Below are 22454 nucleotides of genomic sequence, written 5' to 3'. Positions count from 1 at the left end.
TAATAGTCACCTCTCAATCTCTTTATCCTTCCCCTGCCATACATAACTGCTACTCCTTTTCCATCTTTACAAAAATTTATTTGTATTTGTTTTGTATAGATGGAGACAAGCAATATGTATTACACTTTGTGTTTAGATTCTTTCACTTAGCATACTTCCCTTTTTTACTTACTATTGATATAAGAATATTAATATAATACTATACCCTTTGGTCCGTAGTTTGCTTTGGTTGTATTTTTACCCAAAGAGCATCCTATTATTTACATTTTGTACCATTAACATACATTTGTTCAGGTTCAGAGGAAAACATTCTTATAAATGTGCTATTAACCATACTTATTTTCTACAAGTGGGTTCACTATGCTATACAATCCCACATTTCCTTTTTTTAGCTTTCCTTTTAGTAATATTTGACCTTAGACTTTCCTTTTCAACCACTATCTTACCCATATATTAGCACTGCTGATTATATAGGGTTTTTAAAAAAAATTTATTGAAATATATCACTCATATATAATCATACATAAAAAGTGTATAATAGTTGTGGACTTACAAAACAAACATATATAGCATCGAACAAACATATATAACATCTCACCCTACCACCAATAACTTAAAGTGTTTTTAAACCTTTTTAAATAATAATTAAAGAACATTGTCAAAATATTACTACTAAACAAGTATTTTTTCCCTAACCAATCCTATTATTATCTTTATATCATTTATATATAAACATACATAAACAATTAAGTGTATAGCAAAAGTTGTGAACTTACAAAGCAAACATGCATAACATCATACAGGGGTCCCATACATCAACCCTCCATCAACACCTTGCATTGTCATGAGATGTTTGTTATAAACTATGAAAGAACACTGTCAAAATTGTACTACTAATCATAGTCCTTATCTTATGTTTGGTGTGCTTTTTTTCCCCAACCCACCCTATTTTTATTTTTAAATATGTATTTTTTTATGACAGAAGCTATAAACTTATAAAACAATCATGCACATGTGCAGAATTCCCAAACAACACCCCTCCATCAACATACCACAATGTGGTGTGTCATTTGCTACAGATAAAATCATATCATCTGATTAATGACGTGTCCATAGTGTACATTTGGCTCACATTTTCCATACTGCCTCAGTAACAACACAGTACATCTTTTGTGCAGATGCAAGAATATTCTATTATTACTACTAACCACAGTCCATAAGTCACTCCAGCTGTATTTTTCCCATGCTTCTCCACATTCCCAACACCCTGCATAATGATACACATTTGTTCTATCTAGCAAAGGACACTCTTGCATCTATACCATCAGCCACAATTCTCACCCACCTCTTGGTTTACTGTGCTATCCACTTCCTAGATTATTCTCCAGCATTCTGCCAGTTGGCATTTACATAACTAGACTACCATTTTCAGTCATATCCCCATTTATAAACTAGCTGTTACTCACTGTGTGTTACCATCTACTCTATACATTTCCATACCTTTACAGTAAAGCTAATTAAAACTTCTACATACATTAAACATCAGTAGTCCACTCAGTCCTTCTCTTATCTTCTTTAAGAATCCACCACCTACCACCAGGTCTTGAAGATATTTTCCTATAATTTCTTCTAGAAGTTTTATGGTTCTTGCTTTTATTTTTAGTATTTTGAGCCATTTTGAGTTAATTTTTGGATAAAGTGTGAGATAGGGTTCCTTTTTCCTTCTTTCAGCTATGGCTGTCCAATTGTTTCAGCACCTTTTGTTGAATGGATTGTTCTGCCCAAACCATGTGACTTTGACAGGCTAGTCAAAAATCACTTGACCATGCCTTTGAGGGTCTGTTTCTGAACCATAAATTTGGTTCCATTGGTCTATTGTATCTGTCTTTAGGCTAGTATCATGCTGTTTTTACCACTATAGGTAGGTATATTATGATTTAATGACTGGAGATGAGGGTTCACTTTTCCTTTTTATGATGTTTCTGGCTATTCAGGACTCCTTACCCTTCCAAATAAATTTAATGATTGTGTTTTCAATTTTTTCTTTAATGCTGGTGGAATTTTTATCGGGACTGCATTAAATCTGCATATCAATTTGAGTAGAATTGACATCTTAATGATATTTAGTCTTCCAATCCATGAAATGTTCTTCCAGTTATTTAGGGCTTTTTTGATTTGTTTTAACATTGAGTTGCAGTTTTCTGAATACAACTGCTTTACATCATTGGTTAAGTTTATTCCTGACTACTTGAGTTTTAGCTGTTGTATTTAATTTCACCACTCTTTTGACACTTTTAGTTACTTTTATTGATATAATTTTCATTTCTAGACTCTCTTCCAGGCCCCTCTCTCCTGTCTTTTCAGGCTCTAGCACACCCTTTAGTATTTCCTGAAAATCTGGTCTCTTGCTTAGAAATTCTCTCAGTTTCTGTTTATCCGTGAATATTCTAATTTTGCCTTCATTTTTGAAAGACAGTCTTGCTGGATATAAGATTCTTGGCTGGAAGTTTTTCTCTTGTAGTATCTTAAATATATTTGTCTTCTTGCCTCCATGGTTTCTGGTGAGAAATCAGCACTTAATCTTATTGAATATCCCTTTATGTTATGCATTGCTTTTCTCTCGTTGCTCTCAGGATTCTCTCTTTGTCTTTGGCCTTTGACATTCTGATGAGTATGTGTCTTGGTGTTGGTCTATTTGGATTTTTTCGGATGGGATTACGTTGTGCTTCTTGGACAGGGATATCTATGTCCTTCAGTAGGTTTGGGAAATTTTCTACCATTATTTCTTCAAATATTCCTTCTGCCCCTTTTCTCTTCTTCTGGGACACCCATGACATATATGTTTGCATGCCTTTTGCTGTCATTTAGTTCCCTGAGACCTTGTTCAATTTTTTCCATTTTTTTCTTCATCTTTCTTTGTATGTTCACTTTCAGAGGCTATTTTCTTCAAGCTCACCAATCCTTTCTTCAGCCTCCTCAAATCTGCTATTATACGATTTCAATGTTTTTTAAATTTCATTTATTGAGCCTTTCATTCCCATAAGATCTATTTTTCTGTGTATGTTTTCAAATTCTTCTTTGTGCTTATCCAGTGTCCTCTTAATATCCTTAATCTTTTTAGGCATCTCATTGAATTTATTAAGGAGATTTGTTTGAACATCTATAATTAGTTGTCTCACCTCCTTTATGTCATCTGGAGGCTTATCTTGTTCCTTTAACTGGGCCATAGCTTCCTGTTTCTTGGTGTGGATTGTAATTTTTTGTTGATGTCTTCACATCTGGCTTACTAGAGTATTTATTCTGGGTGCAGTTTTTCTCTTTAGTTTAGGGTTTCCTAGCCTTTCTCTCTTGCTGGTTGTACAGTAGGAGCCAAGCAGGTAGTTGGTGCTGTAAGCTGTGGAGGCTCAAGATGCCCTCATTGTGCCAGGGACCAATGAAGCGTCTTCCATCTTTCTCCTTTGCCAGGGGTAGGGAGAGAGTCACAGCTTTGTGGAATAATCCAAGTGCAGGCCTCGAATGCAGTTGTCCAGAGAGACTGATGAAGCTTCACATCCCTTTCTCCCCTGCCTGGGGCGGGGATGGAGCTGCAGGTGTGGGCAGCAGTCTATGCAGTGCAGGTCCAAGATGACCGCAGTTGCCCTGGTAGCCTTCTGATTTTCAGTCTATGCCAGCCAAAGTTCCTTGCAATTACCTGTATAGGTTGGTACAGGGTTCCTCAGCCTCCTCCCTGCCAGAGGCGGGGCTGAAGCCTAGGCAGGCTGCAGGCTGATCTGCGTGAAAGAAACTGGTTCCTGCTAACACTGAGAGTTTCAATCAGCCCGGCTTACCCTCAGGCTGGGGTCGGAGTCAGAATGGCAGCTACTGGCCTCTTTCTGACTTGGGCTGGTTCACTCCCCAGCTGTTACCAGGGTTATATCTTAGCCAGCTGAGTCTACCCTTCAGTAGCTAAAATCGGCAGCCAGCTGTCTCCTCCTCCCCTGTTTACGGGAAATGGAGCTTCCCATTCCAGCCACAGAACAGCTCCTGGGGCGGCTAGTGCCACCAGAGTAGGATAATCACTGGCCTCCGCGGCTTGGCTGGTAATTTCCCGAAGAGGCTGGTGCAGGTCCCTGTAGCTTCTTCCCTGCCGGCGGTGGCACTGGGGCCTAGGCTAGAGCTGCAGTCTGACCTGGATGGAAAGAAACCAATCCCCACCAACACTGGGAATTTCAGTCTGCCCTGCTTCCCCTTGTACCAGGCATGGAGTTAAGATGGTGGCTTCCGGCCTCTTTCTGACTTGGACAGGCTCAGACTTCAGCTGGGCTAAAGATTATACTGTAACTCGTTGAATTTACTCATCAGTAGCTGAAATGGATGCCCAACTGTCTCTTCCTCCCCTGTTTTGGGGAAGTCTTTCAATTCCAGCCACGGAACAGCTCCCCCAGGCGGCTTGTGGCTCCAGTGGAGGATGGGCACCTGTCTCCAGGGCGTGGAGTGCTCTACTTATGAGTCTTCTCTACAGATGGGCTGTCTTCTCTTACTCCTTCAGGGACAGTGCAGGATGCTCTTCTGGTTTCCTGGAGCCCCCAAACAGATGCTTCAGCTAGCACAGAGAGCTCTGGGGGTTTGCTAACTGCCCTGTAGCAGGAGTTGACTCTTGGACCTCCTTACTCTGCCACCATCTTGCTGGTTCTCCTATATAGGATTTTTGTTTTTTTAAGTAACTTGACCCCCATATTGGCGGTCATTCTATTTATTTATTTATTTTTTAAAGTTTTATTTTTATTTCTTCCCCCCACATCCCCCGTTCCTCCCCCCCCCCCCCCCAGTTGTCAGCTCTCTGAGTCCATTTGCTGTGTGTTCTTCTGTGACCACTTCTATCCTTACCAGTGGCACCGGGAACCTGTGTTTCTTTTTGTTGTGTCATCCTGTTATGTCATCTCTCTGTGTGTGCAGCGCCATTCCTGGGCAGGCTGCACTTTCTTTCTCGCTGGTTGGCTCTCCTTACGGGGTGCACTCCTTGCGCGTGGGACTCCCCTACACGGGGACATGGCGCTCCTTGCGTGCATTAGCGCTGCGCATGGGACAGCTCCACACGGGTCAAGAAGGCCTGGGGTTTGAACTGCAGACCTCCCATGTGGTAGGCGGACGCCCTATCAATTGGACCAAGTCCTCTTCCCCATCCTATATAGGATTTTGATAAAATATGATGTCAGAGTCATAAACTGGTTCTTTTCTGAATCACAGATAAGCTCTTTTGGGTTATAGAAATGTTTTCTTTTTTTCAAACAAGGAATGAATAATTCAATAGATTTGCTGTAATTTTTATGAAGAAGGCTTTTATGGATCATTAATTCATTTCTAGTGTGTGGTTGGGTTGTGTGGGAAAGAGGTAGGATGAGAGCAAGTAAAACAATAATGAAAAGGCTTTAATTCTCCTTCAAAGAGAATTAAAGGAAAAACTAGAGCACCAGAGTAGTGAATATTAAACTCTATAAAACTTCCTCATTTGTCTTTGGTAGCTTGAATGTTTGCCTTTCACGAAAACTGCTTCCTCTGATATGGTGAGCTCTTGCTTGTAGCTACCGGTACTGCAGACTGATCTTATAACTCTATGCAGTTTTTAAAAATTTAGATTAAACCGAAGCGTCAGCTAAGGCGTTATGCTGCATTTTCCAGAATTGAATTGCTATTTTGTGTCATTTTTTAGAAGTTCTTAGTAAGAGGTAGCCATGAAGACAAGAGAGCATCCTGTCTTGGATGCATATTCTTTAACTATGTACTTGGTCCTTACCTTCCTCTCAGATTTGCTAACTCTAGGGCTCTTTCTATAGCACGGATTCGTCAAAACGCACATACTTGCTGTGTGATTTTGACATGCCCTCTTTACTTGAGAATTACAACTTTTCTAATGGGAGGTGGTTGTGGCTATAAGAATTTTATTAAAGAACAATATACTTACAGAAAAGTGCAAAAATCATAAAAGTTCAGTTTGATGAATTTTTATGAAGTGAACATACATGCTTAACTACCACAAAGATCAAGAATTAGGATATTATCATCATTCCCAGAAGCCTCCCCTCTCCTGTCTCCTCAGCCATTAATCTCCCCAAAGGTAACCTTTAGTCTGACTTCAGTCCCCTTTGTTAAGTTTTTCTGTTTTGAGCACTGTATCAATGTAACGATTCAATATTTTCTTTTGTGTCTGATTTCTTTCATTTGACATTATGTTTGTGAAACTCATCCATGTTCTATATATCATTAGTTTAGTTATTCTTGTTGTGTGGCAATCCATTGTGTGACTGTCCCACAATTTAGCTAACCATTCTATTATTGATGGATATTCAGATTGTTTCCATTGTGGAGCTATTATGAGTAAACTTGTGAATATTCTTATGCATGATTTTAATTGAACATATTTAAACATTTCTGTTGGGTATGTATCTAGGAGTATAGTAGAATTGCTGAGGCATCGAGTATATATATATATTCAGCTTTAATGCCAAAGTTTTTCAAAGTAGTTGTTCCAATTTATTCTTCAATCAGCAGAGTATTGTGGGTTCCAGTTCTGCAACCTTGTCAAAACTTACCAGTTTTTTACATTTTTAAAATTTCTAGTGTGTGTAGTGGTATCTCATTGTGATTTTGCATTTGCATTGTAATCACTTGTATTTTTCAATAAATGACGTTGAGAATATATATAATTATAACTATATTTATAATATATATAATTAGCCATTTGAATATCCTCTCTTTTGAAGTTCCTTTTCAAGTCTTTTGTCCATTTTCTAAATTGTGCTACTTTTTTCACATTGATTGTAGATATTCTTTATATATTCTGGATGAATTCTTTGGATATACGTATTGTAACTATGTACTCTTTAGTTTGCTTTTTAATTTTGTTAATGATATCTTTTGATGAGCACAAGTTCTTCAGTGACATCTAATTTGTCACTTTTTTTGAAGATTAGAAATTACTGTGTCTTTCTTAAGAAATCCTGTATGTTGCCTTCTTAAAGATTTGTTTTACTTTTTACATTTGGGTTTATATTTGGTCTGCTATCCCATTTTTTTCCCATATGGATATTCAGTTGACTGAGCATGATTTATTGAAAAGAGCAATCTTTTTTTCCCACCTGTGCTGTTGGGATATCTTTGTCACAAAGCAAGAAACCATATATGTGTGTCTTTTTCTGAACTCTGTATATTCTTTCATTGGCTTGGTTTTCTATCCTTATGCTAATATCATACTGTCTTAATTTACTTCAGCTTTATACTGCTTAATATCTGATAGTTTGCTTTCTAACTTTGTTCTTTTTCAGGATTAACCTGGCTATTAGTGGCCCTTTGCATTTCCTTATACATTTTAGAATCAGCTTGTAAATATTCACAAATATCTTTGGGAATTTTGATTGGAATTATATTGACTCTATAGCTCAAAGGCAAAAGTTGTGTTCTTTACAATATTGAATCTTCTGATCCATGAACATGATATAATCATAAATTTATAATCTGATTTTCAGGTGATTGTGATATGACCCATTAGTTGAGAATCACTCTTCTAATGGAAGGTGACCATAGGTATCATTTTTTGTGCTGGTTCTATGTAAGACATCTATGTAAGACATGCTTGGGGATACCAAAACATAAACTCTGCTTTCAAAGAAATCAGTGAGTATAGAGTGATAAATGTGACAATGCACATGCATTTAAGGTGGCACAGGTGGCCCCAACAGAGAGATTTCTTGGTTCTCTCAGTAGTTAATTCATCACTGTTTTCTCATTCATAATCCACTGTCAGCCTGAGGATGTGTGAGAATGGTAATTTGGAGGATGCCACTAACCCTTATAGGAGTGGCACTGCCTGCATCTCAAATCCTATTTTGTTGTTTTTAGTGTCTGAACTCTCTGAGACTCTTAGAGTGATGATTTGATTCTATCCAAATTACTTTGGTTTAAGACTGTATTTTCCCTTTGTTTATTATCACAGTTCATTCAGCAGACAACACAAGAATGGAATTAATCATTCCAGGAGAGCAGCATTTCTACATGAAAGCGGTGAATGCGGCTGAAAGACAGAGGTGGCTGGTTGCTCTGGGGAGCTCCAAAGCCTGTTTGACTGATACTAGGACTAAGAAAGAAAAAGGTAATTATAAAATTTTCCCTTGTGATGAAAATATTTTCCTAAACATAAATATAAATGTCTTGTCCACATTTAGTAATCTTTCACAAGGAAATAGAAATATAGACGATTGGCACATATAGATGATCATAGTAAAAAATTTGTCAACAATGCAAAGGTTTATATTTAGGGAAATGGTTCAGTAAACTATATATTGCTTCCATAGGCTGATATCTTATGAGTAACTACCCAAGAAAATGTTTACAAGGAATTTTAATGATGTGAGAAAATACTCCCAATGTTGAATGTTAATTGAAAGACACAGGTTTCAAAGTTACATATGTGTTTTGACTGGCTCTGGGAAGATTCTATAAGAAGTGGTTGAGTTGTTACCTCTAGAAAGTAAATGTGTGGGAAAGAGACCTACTTTTCCTTGTATATCCTTTGGTACCTTTTGACTTTACCATGAGCATATATTGCCAATTCAAAAAGGTTAAATAAAAATTCAAAAGCAAAGCAAATGATTTTATGGTGTGAGTTCAACTATATGCAGATATAATGTAAAAATAGTAACACATCTGGGTAGTGAGATGATAGCTGTTTGATTTTCTTTTCTAAATTTTTTCTATTTTCCAAATTTTTTTGTTGAGCATATTTTACTTTTATAATTAAAAAAGCAATAGCAGTTTTGTAAATTAGTGAAAGCAATGAAATTATGGGCTTTGTAAAATGAAAGCTGAGGATTGAGTTTCTAACAGTTTTCAAATATATGAAAGAACATTATGGATAGAATATGGTGCAGGACAGGATAAGAGTAAATGGTTTTAGGTTGGGGTAGAAATTGAATTAGGTTAGATGAAACAGGCCAGTAGAGCTGCTTTGGTCCACTCTGGCTAGCAGTGCCACAAAGCAGTGCAACTGGCCTAGCTCAGTGATTATGGAGAAGCACCAGAATCTCCTGTGTGTGCTTTTTCCTTTCACTGTTGCTAAAACTTCTAGTTTAGAAAGAATTGTCCGATAAATAGCTGAAATTATGGCTGCGGTTTAGTGTGCCTAGAGATATGAAAGAGAACAAAGCAAACTCTTAGTAAAAAATTTCTGGAAGTAGTGCAGTGAGAAAATGAAACCATGAAAGGGGAAAAATAAATGAATATTTATAGACTATAGTTTTAACTACACAAAAATTAAAACATACAATAAACAAAACTGCGGCATTCTCCCATTAAGGAGGTTGATTGAGATCCTTCAAGACTCTGTCCCCCTATAGAAACTTTGAACAACCAATTAAAACTGGTAGAAACATCTTTCTAAAAGCTCCAATAAACTAAGGACTGCAGTAACAAAGTGTAGAATCAAGAAAAAGCCACTTAAGAGCAGTAGGAGCTCATGACACCTTGGTCTGGCCCCTTCTTAATCCCGTTGCTAGCTTGGCAAAGAACTGGCATCGCACCTAGTGCGGATCCCTGGTCCAGGTTCCAGAGGGAGCAGAGTAATCAACCATCATGACTAGAAAAATGGGTAAAGGACAAGAAAAGCCAATTCACAAAAGAAGAAATACAAGCACTTTGCAAATGAAAGACAATGAGTAATGGAATGGATCAGTAATGGAATGGAAATATCCTGCATTAAACATGCAGTGGTCTTTTGCTCTCCATGTCTATGGAAATTAACCTACCTAAAGTTCATGGCAAACATAGGACTGTTATTTTTATTTCTGATTATTTAAAGAGAAGCTGATTTTTCTCAGGGCTCTTGTATGTAATTTACAAGGTCTCACATCTCTTAATCCATAGGTATTTGTCTTTATTGTCTTTTCTTTATGATCCCATTTTGTTTTATTACTCAAAGAATAGGGAGAAAGTTTAATTGAACATATATATATGTTGCTTTCAGAAATAAGTGAAACCAGTGAATCTCTGAAAACCAAAATGTCTGAACTCCGCCTCTACTGTGACCTCCTAATGCAGCAAGTTCATACAATCCAAGAGTTTGTTCACCATGATGAGAGTCATTCATCTTCCAGTGTGGAGGTAGAGCAAAAATGATCCCTTCAAGTCTGCTTATGCTTTGTAGTACACTACCGGATGAGATTCTTCCCATTAGATGACAGAGGAGCATTTTTAAAATGAGGTTTTTTTTTTAAGATTTTTAAAAAAATTTATCCCTACCCCATGCAGCTTGCTTGATGTCTGCTCTGTGTCCGTTTGCTGTGTGTTCTTCTATGTCTGCTTGTCTCCCTTTGTTGCATCATCTTGCTGTACCAGCTCTCTGCAGGCATGGGCTGTCAGAACCTAGGAGGCCCTGGGTTCACAGAATCTATATGGTAGACAGGAGCCCAGTTGGTTGAGCCACATTGGCTTTGCTCAAATGAGTTTTTTAGCTATTCTGAGCTCTCTCTACTGCAGACTTTCTGGAAATCTAAGGTATCCTCTGGGTTTTATTAGTACAACCAGGGTAAAGCAAGAAGTAGCACATTTCTCCAGGAAATCCAGGCCTCTCTTTACAGCCAGTCTTGTAAATTGGGGATTGGAATTGGCAAGAAACATTCCCAGTTCTGTTCTCCAGGCCGACTGCCTGAATTCATTGAATAATTGCAATTTCCTTTCATTTGACAATAAGGTTCCAGTTTCAGTTCCTGAGAGTTGATTACTTAGCTTTATGAAATAACTTTTAAAAAATTCTTCTCAGATCAACATTCAAAAGTAGGGCCAGGGTAAGAAGTAGGTTCACTTTCTGGTAAAATAGTCCCCCTGCTTTCTGGTGAAAGGCCAGCATGGTTCCTTAACCCCTTTTTCTTAACTTTGGAGAAATGGGAGAAGAAATTTTCCTGTCTGTCCTGTGACCTTTGCTTTTGAGTAGGAATTTTGTGTGAGGTAGGCTGCATTTGCCTGTAGGTAACAGAAAACCAGACTTAATAGCCACTGAATCCTGAGGATACTCATGGTTTTACAAGTTCTCTATAGGTAGAGGCTCTCACTTTTGCTTCAGCAGCTCAGTGACAGCATGAGGTAGCTAAGCTTTTTTCATCCTTCCACTCTGCCATGCTTGGTGATTGGCTTCAAGGTGACTGCCAAGGTCATACAGAGGCAGAAGGCAAAGGGTGGCAAGGGTGGAAAGAAACCTTCTCAATTTAAAGCAGGGAACAAAAATCCCCATCAACTCTCTAGCAGATTTTCCTGGTTTTGGCTGGAACCTAGGAAAAATGAGTCTTTGGCACAAGGGCAAGGAATAGTTTATGCCAGTCTGTATTCATCCTCCAGGGTCAGGACATTTCTGTTCTAAACAAAATGGGAATTTTTATTCTGCCAAAGAATAAGTGGGAGAATGAATTGTGCCACTATGTTCTCAGGGTTTTCCACTGCCTGTGACCACCTTTGGAACTCTGATTATATTATACTATGTGTTGGTGGTTAGAAAATTACCTATAGATTATGGTTATCTAAGGTAGATGCATTTTTGTTCAGTTTTTCAGTATGTTATTTGGTTTAAACGCAAGTCTTGTATTTTTCTTGGAACCCATACATTGTTGACCAAAGAGACTGACATTTCTTACTATTATGTGTCTTTAATTTTCCAAAGTAGTGTATTTTAAATAAACTTGAACATAGTGATATGTCCAATGGAAATAACGTTTCATTACTTGCCTATAAAGTTGTATATGATGTCACCAAATTGATTTGTCTATTCAATTGTGTGTGTGTATGCATAATTTTTCAGAACATGAATGAAGCCTCCTCTTTGCTTAGTGCCACCTGTAATACATTCATCACAACACTTGAGGACTGTGTGAAGATAGCAAATGCCAAGTTTAAACCTGAGATGTTTCAACTGCCCCATCCGGATCCCTTAGTTTCTCCTGTATCACCTTCCCCTGTTCAAATGGTAGGAACTTCTTATTTTCTTCCAGTGAGATTATATGTGGGTTTGTTTTGTTTTTGTTTTTAAGGGTGGTAACAGGCAGTAGGCAAATAGCCAACAGGTTAAATTTTTCTCATGCACTCAAGTTTTGCATTGGCGCTTCTCTCCTGGCGAGCTCAGCATTTATGTATCATAGTCCTGATCCACTCCCCCTCGGAGGGGCTGTATAGGCCTGCCTGTTAGCTGCTTCACTCATTGACCCCTGTGTGCCAGAAAAATACTGTAATTGTCTTTGTGTGCTGTGACACACATAAGATTGGGGAGCGCTATTCTACTTCGTAAAACATAACAACAATCAGCATCTGGATTTGAACCCTACCTACCATGTGTATCCAAGTAGGCAAGTTACTTAATCTCTCTGGATGTCAGTTTCTTCATCTGTAAAATGAAGGGGTTGAGTGTCTACATCAGAGGTTCATTGCAAAGGGTCTGATATGCTGTCGGTGTAGGTGCTTAATGTTAGGTTCTTACCTCCTGATTACCATGGAACAACAAGTACTCTTTTTGCTGGGGTTGGTGGATTATTTGTTCTTTCCAAGCTAATAAACTTACCTTAGCATGCTGTGGGAAACTTGGGGTGAAATAAGGTTTGATGAGACCTTAAATGTTTTTATCTCATGCCCTCCACAACAAGTTGAGCTGTATGAGATTTAGTAAAGATTATTACCTAAATTAATTTGGATCATTGTTTTCTAAGCAGTGTATGATGAGCTATTAGTGTTATTCAAGACAGGTATACTATAAAGAAAAGAGTCTTAGGGTCAGATTATTTGGGATGCACTAGGTTAACTTAAGTGAATTGGCTTCTTTGTCTTAGGACTCTCAGAGCATCTTTTATGCTAATATGTATTGTGAGTCTCTGAAAGAGAGAGGTAATGTGTTCAAGTTTTTTTTTTTAAGACTTATTTTATTTATTTATCTCCCCCCGCCCCAGTTGTCTGTTCTCTGTGTCCATTTGCTGGGTGTTCTTTTTGTCTGCTTCTGTTGTTATCAGCGGCACAGGAATCTATGTTTCTTTTTGTTGTTGTTGTTGCATCATCTTGCTGTGTCAACTCTCCGTGTGTGTTGCGCCATTCCTGGGCAGGCTGCACTTTCTTTCACGCTGGGCAGCTCTCCTTACGGGGCGCACTCCTTGTGTGTGTGGCTCTCTTATGCAGGGGGGCACCCCTGCGTGGCATGGCACTCCTTGCGCGCATCAGCACTGCGCATGGGCCAGCTCCACACGGGTCAAGGAGGCCCGGGGTTTGAACCGCGGACCTCCCATGTGGTAGACGGACGCCCTATCCTCTGGGCCAAGTCCGCTTCCCTGTGTTGAAGTTTATTTGACAGTTGAACCCTTTTTGTTTTTGAACATCGCACAGGCCTGTGGGGTTCAGTAGAACATAGGTTGACAATATTGTTTTTGGTACAATTATAGATATTCTGAGAACTGTTAAAGTAAGGTACAAAGTTGAACCAAAAAGGTGGTCTTTTGAGGTGTACACATAGTCCTGTTTTCATGGGGTTGATATAAAAGTGGTTTGTTGTTTTTCTGGGTTTTAGTTTAAAGGTTTACTTTGGAAAGTCAAGAACAATAAAAACACTTCAAAGCTGCCTCATTTTGTCACTGAACTTGTTGTCAAAAGAAGGTGTAATGGTCTCTTTTAAACCTAAACCTTTTATCAATAGAAACATTACAGGAAATCCAGTAAGTCAGTTTAGGAAATACTAAGTTAGAGGCAGTTTATTTTTCCTACCTCTGCCGTTTTACCCTTAGATATATTTTTATGTAGTTTGTCTCATTGCATCCACCTTAGAATAAATTTGCATTCAACTTTATTTCAACTCCTCATGGAAGTTCAGACAGTTGTCATTTTGACCTGCATGTTGAGTGATTATGTAGTCGGGGTGTCTTTGGGTGAGTAATCCTAAGGGGAGTGACTTTTCTTAGGTTAATGTTTACTTGCATGGTCATAGCAATCATATTAGATACTTCTGGACTATAGATTCGGTGGGTCATTTCTGTTATTTCAACTGGGATTTCTCAGAGCAACGGTGTCTTACGTTAAAAATATAGAAGGTATTTAATAAACATAAGTGTTAGACCCGGATGTGTAAGGCTTTTGGACCCATGTATATCAAAGCGACTATCCTTAGCCTTTATTATAAACTTTGCTTTTTTGTTACTTTGTTAAGCTTTGAAATAATCTGTTTTACTTTTACTTTATTCTTACAGTAGAGCAGTTGGATCTTATAAATTATGTTTGGTATTTGTCATTTATTAATGTTCTGCTTAATCAGATATTTCTTTATTTTTGTACATAGGTTTTAGAGACCTATTTGTGGCTTAGAGTTATTCTTTTGAGTTAAAGACCTGAATTATTAATGCCCTTCCTCCGTGAAAATCACACTTTATAATGTGTGTATATCAGCTGCCTGAATAATGAATAGTAAAGAGAAGCTTTGCTGTTAGACTCTACTCTTGCCCTTTGAGAGAGAGAGATTTATTAAAATCTTACTGGGTTGTTAGCTATTCCTTTCTATCACAAATAGTATGACATTTGGACTAGTTATATATACTGCTTTTTATATTTTACATTTATACACACCTATAGTGGAATTTTTTGATACATATTTATGTGTACATGTAAATAAATATAAACTTTGGTATTTAGTATTGAGAAAAGAATTGAGTATGTATTTGGTATTGAGAAAGATTCCAATTAATTGTTATTAAAGAGAAAGCTTGACATTATGTTAATCATGGTACCTGAGTCCATTAAAATAATGTTTTTGCCAGTCATCTTTTTCTGCAAATAAATTTACATGAATTATGACAGCAATAATATATTAGAGCAGCGTTATCCTACTTGACATATGAGTTATCTAATTTTCTGTTTAAATTTCTAGATGAAGCGTTCTGTCAGCCACCCTGGTTCTTGCAGTTCAGAGAGGTAAAATAACCTTTTCTTTTTTTGACCAAGTTCTCTCAAAATTATACTATAGAGGAAATTTTGAGAGCCTTTAATGCAGATGCAGATGTGATGCAGAATGTGAGCTTTGTATGGGCAAGGTGTGATTCTGGTTTGCTCAGCAGCATCTGGGTGTTTAGCGTAGGGCCTGGCCACGGTAGGTGTCAGTAAAGAATGAGTGAATAAATTAGCTGTCAAGATAAGTACCTTGCCGCTATTGTACCTTTTTTTGGATGTTTGAAATTATGTCAAATATTGGTTAGTAGAAATACATTTTTGATGTACCAGGGCTCCAAAGCTGAGGCTTATTTTACTAAAGCTTTTTTAATATCATCATATATTCATGCTCAACTATTGCTTTATCAAGAGAGAAAGATCTTATTCAAAAACAGAAGAAAGAACCAATTAATATTTTAAAGTATAAGTTGATATCAACCTTAAAAATTTTTTTCCCCTTTTATATAGATCTTGCCAAGTTCCCAGGTTCTTAAACAGTTCTTTGTTTTGGTAGGTAACATTCTTTTAAGTTGCTTTGGTTTCCTTTTTTGATTCTTTGGAAAATGATGAAATTATAGACACTGTCGTTTTTCTTGACATTAAGAATGTCAGGTGCTAACTAAGTCCTTATTGTTTTGCCATGTTTTGATTTTTTTTTTCTCTGATCGTCTGATCTTTGAACCATCTTATATTGAGAGGGTTCAGTGATACATGTGTCAAACCCCATCAAGAAATGAAGACTTCTACCAGTTGGATTTTCTAGAAAAAAATGGGAGCTTAATCCTTTTGGCAAACTTTTATTTTTATGAATTGTATGTTATCCTTTCTGATATATACTGATCACAGTGTTGTTTTTTCTTAATGAATCAAGGTTATTTTAAGAACAATAATGTTGGTGTACCATATAGTGTTAGCTGAGTTGCAGTTGAGGAGTGATGGTTATTTGCTTCTATGTCTAGTTTGTCCTAGACTTGAAAAAAAATGTTGTTCTAACCTTCTTTTTACCATCTATGTCTTCTCTTGTTGCTATCAGTGAGTCTACTTCTAACATGCTCCCCAGCCTACTTGCCCATCCCCTTCACTCTGCTGCTTTTGATCACTTCAGGATTGACACTGGATGGCTGCACTTGTGAAATCCGTAACTCTTATTTTTCAAACATCTGTAAACCATTGCTTTCTGATTGTGTTTACTGTACAGCATCCCTACAGAAGAAGTCACTTCAGCTTTATAGTACCCGCTCTCCCCCAACCATTTAGTTTGATTCAGAGGCCACCTTCTCCAAGTTACCAACTGTATTCTAGATGGCTTGACTTGCTTGCGATTTGACCACTGGATTAAGTAGAATGCTGCTAAAAATAGTTCCATTTTCATTTAAAGAGAAGTCTTTTAAGACTCAAGTTAAGTTGAGGGGATTTTCATTTGTTTAATGCCTTACAATATAATGCTTTTTCTTTGATTTGCAGGAGTATCCACTCAATGAAAGAACCAGGATCTACACAACACCGATTAGCCCAACGACGCCGAAGAACCTACTCAGATACAGATTCTTGTAACGATATTCCCCTTGAAGACCCAGATAGTAAGTTAGATGGGCTCTGCCTCTTTCTTTGGTCTATTTAGCAAAATTTTTGTTGGGTGCTATAATTGCGGAAAATGAAAGGATTCTGACAGTAAACACTGTACTTTACCCTTGGATTAATTCCTTAATTCAGAGCTAAAGAAACAGCACATAATTCTCAGAAGCTCATATATCCTCTTACAAACAGCTTTGTTATTAACTGAGGAGAGCTAAGCATCTCTTTGTAAAACAGAATATCATAATCCTTTACTCCTATTACATTTTAGCCATCTTTAGTATTTTTTTACTCCTGCTACATTTATATTTATAGAACATTCTAGAAGAAGGAACGAATTGTGGGAAGGACTCTGGGGGGAAATAATGGCGAATTCTAGGTTCAAAGAAAAAAATAATTAACATTGCTACCATATGTAAATAACTTGAAATGGCTAAGGAAAATAATTTTGCCTGGTGGTGGTGGTGAATTATAGTAGTATTCATTCCTATACCTTTTTCTCTCTTATTTAAAGAAGTGATATACTTTGAATGGGAAAGTTTTTGTGATTTATGTTAACATTTTTTCTTTTCTCTTCAGAGAAAAAGCTTTGAAAGTGTATCAGAATATCTAGTTAGACAGTAGTAACCATGATTTCCAGGGAACACAAATATGGCCTTTTTTTTTTTTTTACATTGCTGTTGAGACTTGCTTTTCAGAATTTTACTGTTGCTTATGAAGGATGTGGGATAGAAATTACATAAAGTTTCCAATTAAGGAACAGGTTGTGTTCCAAGAATTCATTTGTAAGTCATCTGTTTGGAACACAAATGTTATTTCCCTTATGGAAATGACATGATAAATTATGGTTAGATTTTTTGTACAGCCTAGATAAGCCCAGCTAATTCATAATGTGGCTCAAATGGGACAAAACAATAGTGTATATATTTCTAGTATTTGAATATGTTGAAACATTGAAAAAGAGTGTTTTATTGAACTGGAAGGTTAAATGGGTTTAAATAGAGGAGAATGGCATGTTTTTTAAAATGTCCATATTATTAAATTATATATTATAGAGCACTACTCTATGCTTATTAGCATTTTGAATGTAAATCAGAACAATAGATAGAGAAGTAAAGGCAGGAAAAGGGGTGGGGTAGGCAAGAGAAGGAGGAACAAAGCTTTCGTAGACCATTTAACAAGACTTGGAAGAGAAGAAGAAAAAAGAAAGAGTTAAAGAGGTTATGTGAGAAAATTACTACCTGAGGCAGAATTAACTAAGATGTGTACAGTGAAAGAGGGGCAAAAGTGGGGTGCATATACAAATACAGATATTAGATGAGCTCAATTCTTACCTAATAATAATTTTTTAAAAAACAACCTATTCCCTCTATTATAATCCTTCCTGTACAGGAATTCCTCATCTCGGTATTTTTCTGGTGCCTTAGTCCTAACTTGTTCCAAATGGACCTCAATACCTTTCCCCAAAAGAGTTCTTCCCCCCATACCTCCCAGTTGGTAAATGGTACTATCACTGACAACTGTCCCAAGCCAGAAACCTAGGTGTAGATCAAGGCTTTTCAAACTTTTAACGGGGATACAGATGACCTGAAGATTCATAAAATCTTGATTCTGATTTAGTAGATTTGGTGTGGGTCTTGAGATTTTTTGCATTTCTAACAAGCTCCCAGGTAATGCCAACACTTTGAGTATCAAGGGTGTAGACTTTGTTTCTTTAACATCTTTTGAGCTGTGTGCATCCAACTTTTTTTAGAAGTGACGTTTACTATTTGGATATTTTTATCTTTTATTTCCAATTTCATAAAGACACCAAGGCACAGAGACATTAAGTTTTTTGTCCAAGATCCCATTACTAAATTGTGGCAAAGCAGTGACTTAGAACCCTGGTCTGTTGATTCCTAGCCCTTTTCTTTGCTTTTTCCGGTTCTGTTACTCATGTTGTCATTTCTAACTGGGAGTCTTTATATATTCTGTCAATTCCCTGAATATCCTGCATGTGGTTAAAAGGGGAAATGTGAGGTTGTATGTACGATACTAGGATTAAAAAAAAAATCTATAGAACTATACAACACAAATTTAACAACAAGTTAAATCATGGGCTATAGATAATATTACAATGATAAAAATATGCTTTCATTAGTTGTAATGTATCACACCGATGCAAGATATTAATAGGGTGGTATATGGGAATCTGGAATTTTATGCATGATTGTTGAATAAACCTACAACTTCTCTGAGAAAAAGAGCCTGCACTCCATAGCATGGCCTAAATCAGTATGAAATATGATGTGACTTTGGGCCATTGTATCTGAGGTTTTTAGTCTTTGTAGTCCTCTATGTTATTTTGTTGAGGCCAAGTATTTTCTGTGTTTTGTCTGCTGAAATTTGATCATGGCATACAGGGTGGTTTAGATTGATTGGAAAATGCATATTAAAATATTGCAGTGCTTGGTTGTGTTGGAAATCTTCTGTTTGCTCCTCCAGATCTACTTTCTACTCTCTGCTTCTCCTCACCCTGCTCTCTGCCCTGAATATCAATGTGCTCTCTGGTTTTCTGGCTTCCAGTTGGGTTTGGCCATTGGCCGGAGTTAGAAGGAGGAAGGCAAATGAGATTGGCATTTATTTCTCCAGCTTCCTCCCTCCCTGTGGGGTCCTGGGTTGGCATCTTCCCTTGCCTGAAGGCCATGGGTCCTATAAGGAAGCTCGATTTGAGGAACTACTCCCTCCCTTCCCTTGTTCATTCATGCCTAGGGATGATAATTATTCCCATCTTGGGGCTTTACTGCAATATCTCTTGATCTAGCCCCATACCTTGCCCCATACCTTTACAATTAGGTGTTTATTAAACCCATCTCAAATTACTGAGTTTGGCTGTGCCTTCTGTTTTCTACCAGGTCCCTGACTGACACAGGTGCTCTACTGTTTTTCACTGATTAATTGATGGCATCTTCAGTTTCATTAAGTAGGAATCTATTTTGCAAAGTCACCAGCCTCTCCTTAACATTCGTTTTCAGTTATCTTATTCTCAGGAATCAGGTCTCAGGAGTTCTACAAAGTTAATCTAATTTTTCTTCCATATCACAGTTGATCAGATCCCTCATGCTCACCTATCTTTTTAGGGCCGAATACCTATATCTTCTCTGTGATCTCTAATGATGTGGCTTTTGGACTTTTACCCTGCAGTTTGTCTTTGATTCTCTGCAATTGTTATGGCTAGAACTAAGTCTGATTATATCTTTTAATCAAACTTCAGTCAATGTAGCCTGAAGTTGTTTTTGTATTTTAAAGCAGTGAGACCACAGATGGCGTTAAAATACAGGCTCAGAGATGACTTTTTCATTCTATTATTTAAAACGCTGGGAAGCAGATGTGGCTCAAGCGGTTGAGTTCCCGCTTACCACATGGGAGGTCTCGTGTTCAGTTCCCAGTGCCTCCTGAAGAAGGCAAGCAAGACAGCGAGCTGATGCGATGGGCAAGTGCGGCAAGCTCACACAACAAGCTAATGCAACAAGATAATGCAACAAGAGACACAAGAAGGAAAGCCTAATGAGACATGCAAAAAAGCAGGGAGGAGAGGTGGTTCAAGCATTTAGGCACTTCCCTCCTACATGGGGAGGTACCAGTTTCTGTTTCCATAGCTCCTAAAAAAAAATAAGGAGTTGGAGCACACAATGAACAGACACAATTACAAACAGCAAGGGGGTGGGGAGAAATAAACAAATAAAATAAATCTTTAAAAACAACAACAACAAAAACCCCCACTGTGCTGCTTTCCTGTACTGGGTAGTTTAGTTTTTGAACCAAAAATAAGGACTTATCCTTGCTCGTTATCATCTTATTAACTTTATGGCATAGTTCCAGCCTGTCAAAATGTTTCCAGTCCTGTAAATCAAATGAGCATACCTTGTCTGTCTTTAGTGCAAACCTCTGAAAGAAAGGGTGATAGGATAGGGTGCAGTGTAGACTAGTTCATGGAGCTGTTAGACCTCCTTGGGGACCTTATGTCATTAAACTATTTAAGCATCAATTTTCCTTATCTGGTCCACATTTTCCCCTCTGTCCCAAAGTACTTTCAGAGTGTCTAAAGTAACTGTCTGATAGTGTGTTCACACAGAGATCCAGGACTCATGTGACCCCTCCCACCACCTAACCCTCAATCTTCTAAGGCTGCCAAACAGGAAATGAGGCTAGCACAACTTGTTCTTTGAGTCTAGGTTGCTGTGTAGGAGTGACTTTTTTCTGTGTCCTTATACTCCAATTGTTTAGTAAGACTTAATTTTGATCAAAATTAATGTCAGTATTACTATTCTCTAGTTTCTGGGATCTATCTGTGTTTTTTAAAAAAGTTTTGGTAACTTCTCATTCTATTTAATTTTAAAAAGATACTGAGGGTCCTAACAAGCAAATACTTTCCCTACCTTGGGATGTAATTTAGCTGACTGGAGATCAGAACCCTGAACGGTCCAACAAGGATTGTTCTTTTGCTGTCTCCTTATCTGTCTTGGACTTCAGTCTCTCTCCACTCTCTTGAGTCTATCTTTATTTAAAGGCCATTCTCTGTGATGAAGAAGGTAGAAGTCTTGGGGGAACCTGAGTCATTTAGCCTTTTTTCCCTTGCACATAGTGACCCAAGGCAGAGGGACTGTTCCATCATTTTCACAATTGCCCTTTATTTTTTTTCCTTCCCTGTTGCTTTCTTGATAGACTCTGCTTGGCTGTGTGTTCTTTCAGCTTTTTTACACATGACTCAATCTAGAGATCATGGAAGAATTCTGTACACCATCTCATGTTCTTTGAGGGGTTCATTTATGATTGTTGAAGTAATTTTTTTTTTTAATAAAGCCAGCCATTTTTTTTAAGCTTGCTTAAAAAAACCCTAGTCTGAGTTTTTGAAAACTATTTTCATGATATCTTAAGTGTACATGCTTTAATACATTTAGCATTCTTCAATTTACTCTTAATGACTGCAACAGAACTACTCATACATACACACATATATATGCATAGACACATATGTGTATATATATATATATATATATACCAACATGTACAGCCCAGTTTTCTAGAACTTCTTTAACTTGCTAAGTGTGGAGGCTAGGTCAGAAGTTTTATCTTAGAGTTCCTTCTGTTTATGGTTAGTTGACAAGGCAAAGACTAAATTAGTGCTCTTCTTTACTAAGTATGTGCTTCGCAATTGGCATCTTAGTTGAAAGTCTTTATCCTGAAATATTATTCTCCTTGCGACAGGTAACTACTTTTATTTCTATTAACTAGATTAAAATAAAAATTAATAAATGGACATGGTAAAATCAAACAATATGTGTATATAAAAGTGCAACTACCTTGAAACAGGAATATGCTATATGTTCGCTCTGTTCATTAGGAGCTGCTGTGTTCTATGATTTGCATTCTAAATGGAAGTATAGGAACTTTCTGTTTCAAATACCTTGTCAGCTTTGCTCAGAACATCTTGTAAAAAAAAGTAAGCTAGAGTTGAATTAGTCCTGGTTCTTTTGCCATTTTTGTGGTCTTGGGCAAGGCATGTAACATTTTTTGGGTAGCTCTTTCTTTGCCTAGAAAACAAGGAAGATCCTAACAGCATTTTAAGTCCACCAGGCTGAAAAAGCAGTAGTTATTTGAGAAAGATTAAATTCAATTCAGCACATTTATTGACTGCCCACAATGTGCCAGTCATGGTTCTGTCAGTGAATAAAACAAAAATCTCTACTTTAGGTAGTTTCATAATTTATCTCCTGAACTCTGAAGTTTCTCTTTATGACTGACAATATTAGAAAAGTTAGATTTTTCTGTATTAAGCAACAAAAGCAAGAAGATAAAGGAATTTCGTGTACCTGAATAAAACATATAAACTGTTCTTTTGCAGAGGACTGGATTGTTCTTGGTAGGATGTT

General features: G+C 37.4%; 1 protein-coding gene across 3 annotated transcripts in view; it reads left to right on the top strand.

The window, feature by feature from the left end:
* PLEKHA3 (pleckstrin homology domain containing A3) overlaps positions 1 to 22454 on the top strand; it is an 83938-nt gene that overhangs the window by 7907 nt on the left and 53577 nt on the right. For all 3 annotated transcript variants that reach the window (XR_009186540.2, XM_058300575.2, XM_058300573.2), the window contains exons 3-7: positions 7970 to 8125; positions 9995 to 10131; positions 11819 to 11983; positions 14909 to 14952; positions 16432 to 16547. Coding sequence is in view for 2 of the 3 variants with exons in the window: in XM_058300575.2 (XP_058156558.1) it covers positions 7970 to 8125; positions 9995 to 10131; positions 11819 to 11983; positions 14909 to 14952; positions 16432 to 16547 (618 nt within the window). In the remaining variant the exon portion in view is untranslated. The remainder of the gene's footprint in view (positions 1 to 7969; positions 8126 to 9994; positions 10132 to 11818; positions 11984 to 14908; positions 14953 to 16431; positions 16548 to 22454) is intronic.

Source organism: Dasypus novemcinctus, chromosome 7 (assembly GCF_030445035.2).
Source record: "Dasypus novemcinctus isolate mDasNov1 chromosome 7, mDasNov1.1.hap2, whole genome shotgun sequence".
Lineage (NCBI taxonomy): Eukaryota > Metazoa > Chordata > Mammalia > Cingulata > Dasypodidae > Dasypus > Dasypus novemcinctus.
Note: the sequence above shows the minus strand (reverse complement) of the source record. Positions and strands in the feature narration are given on the sequence as shown.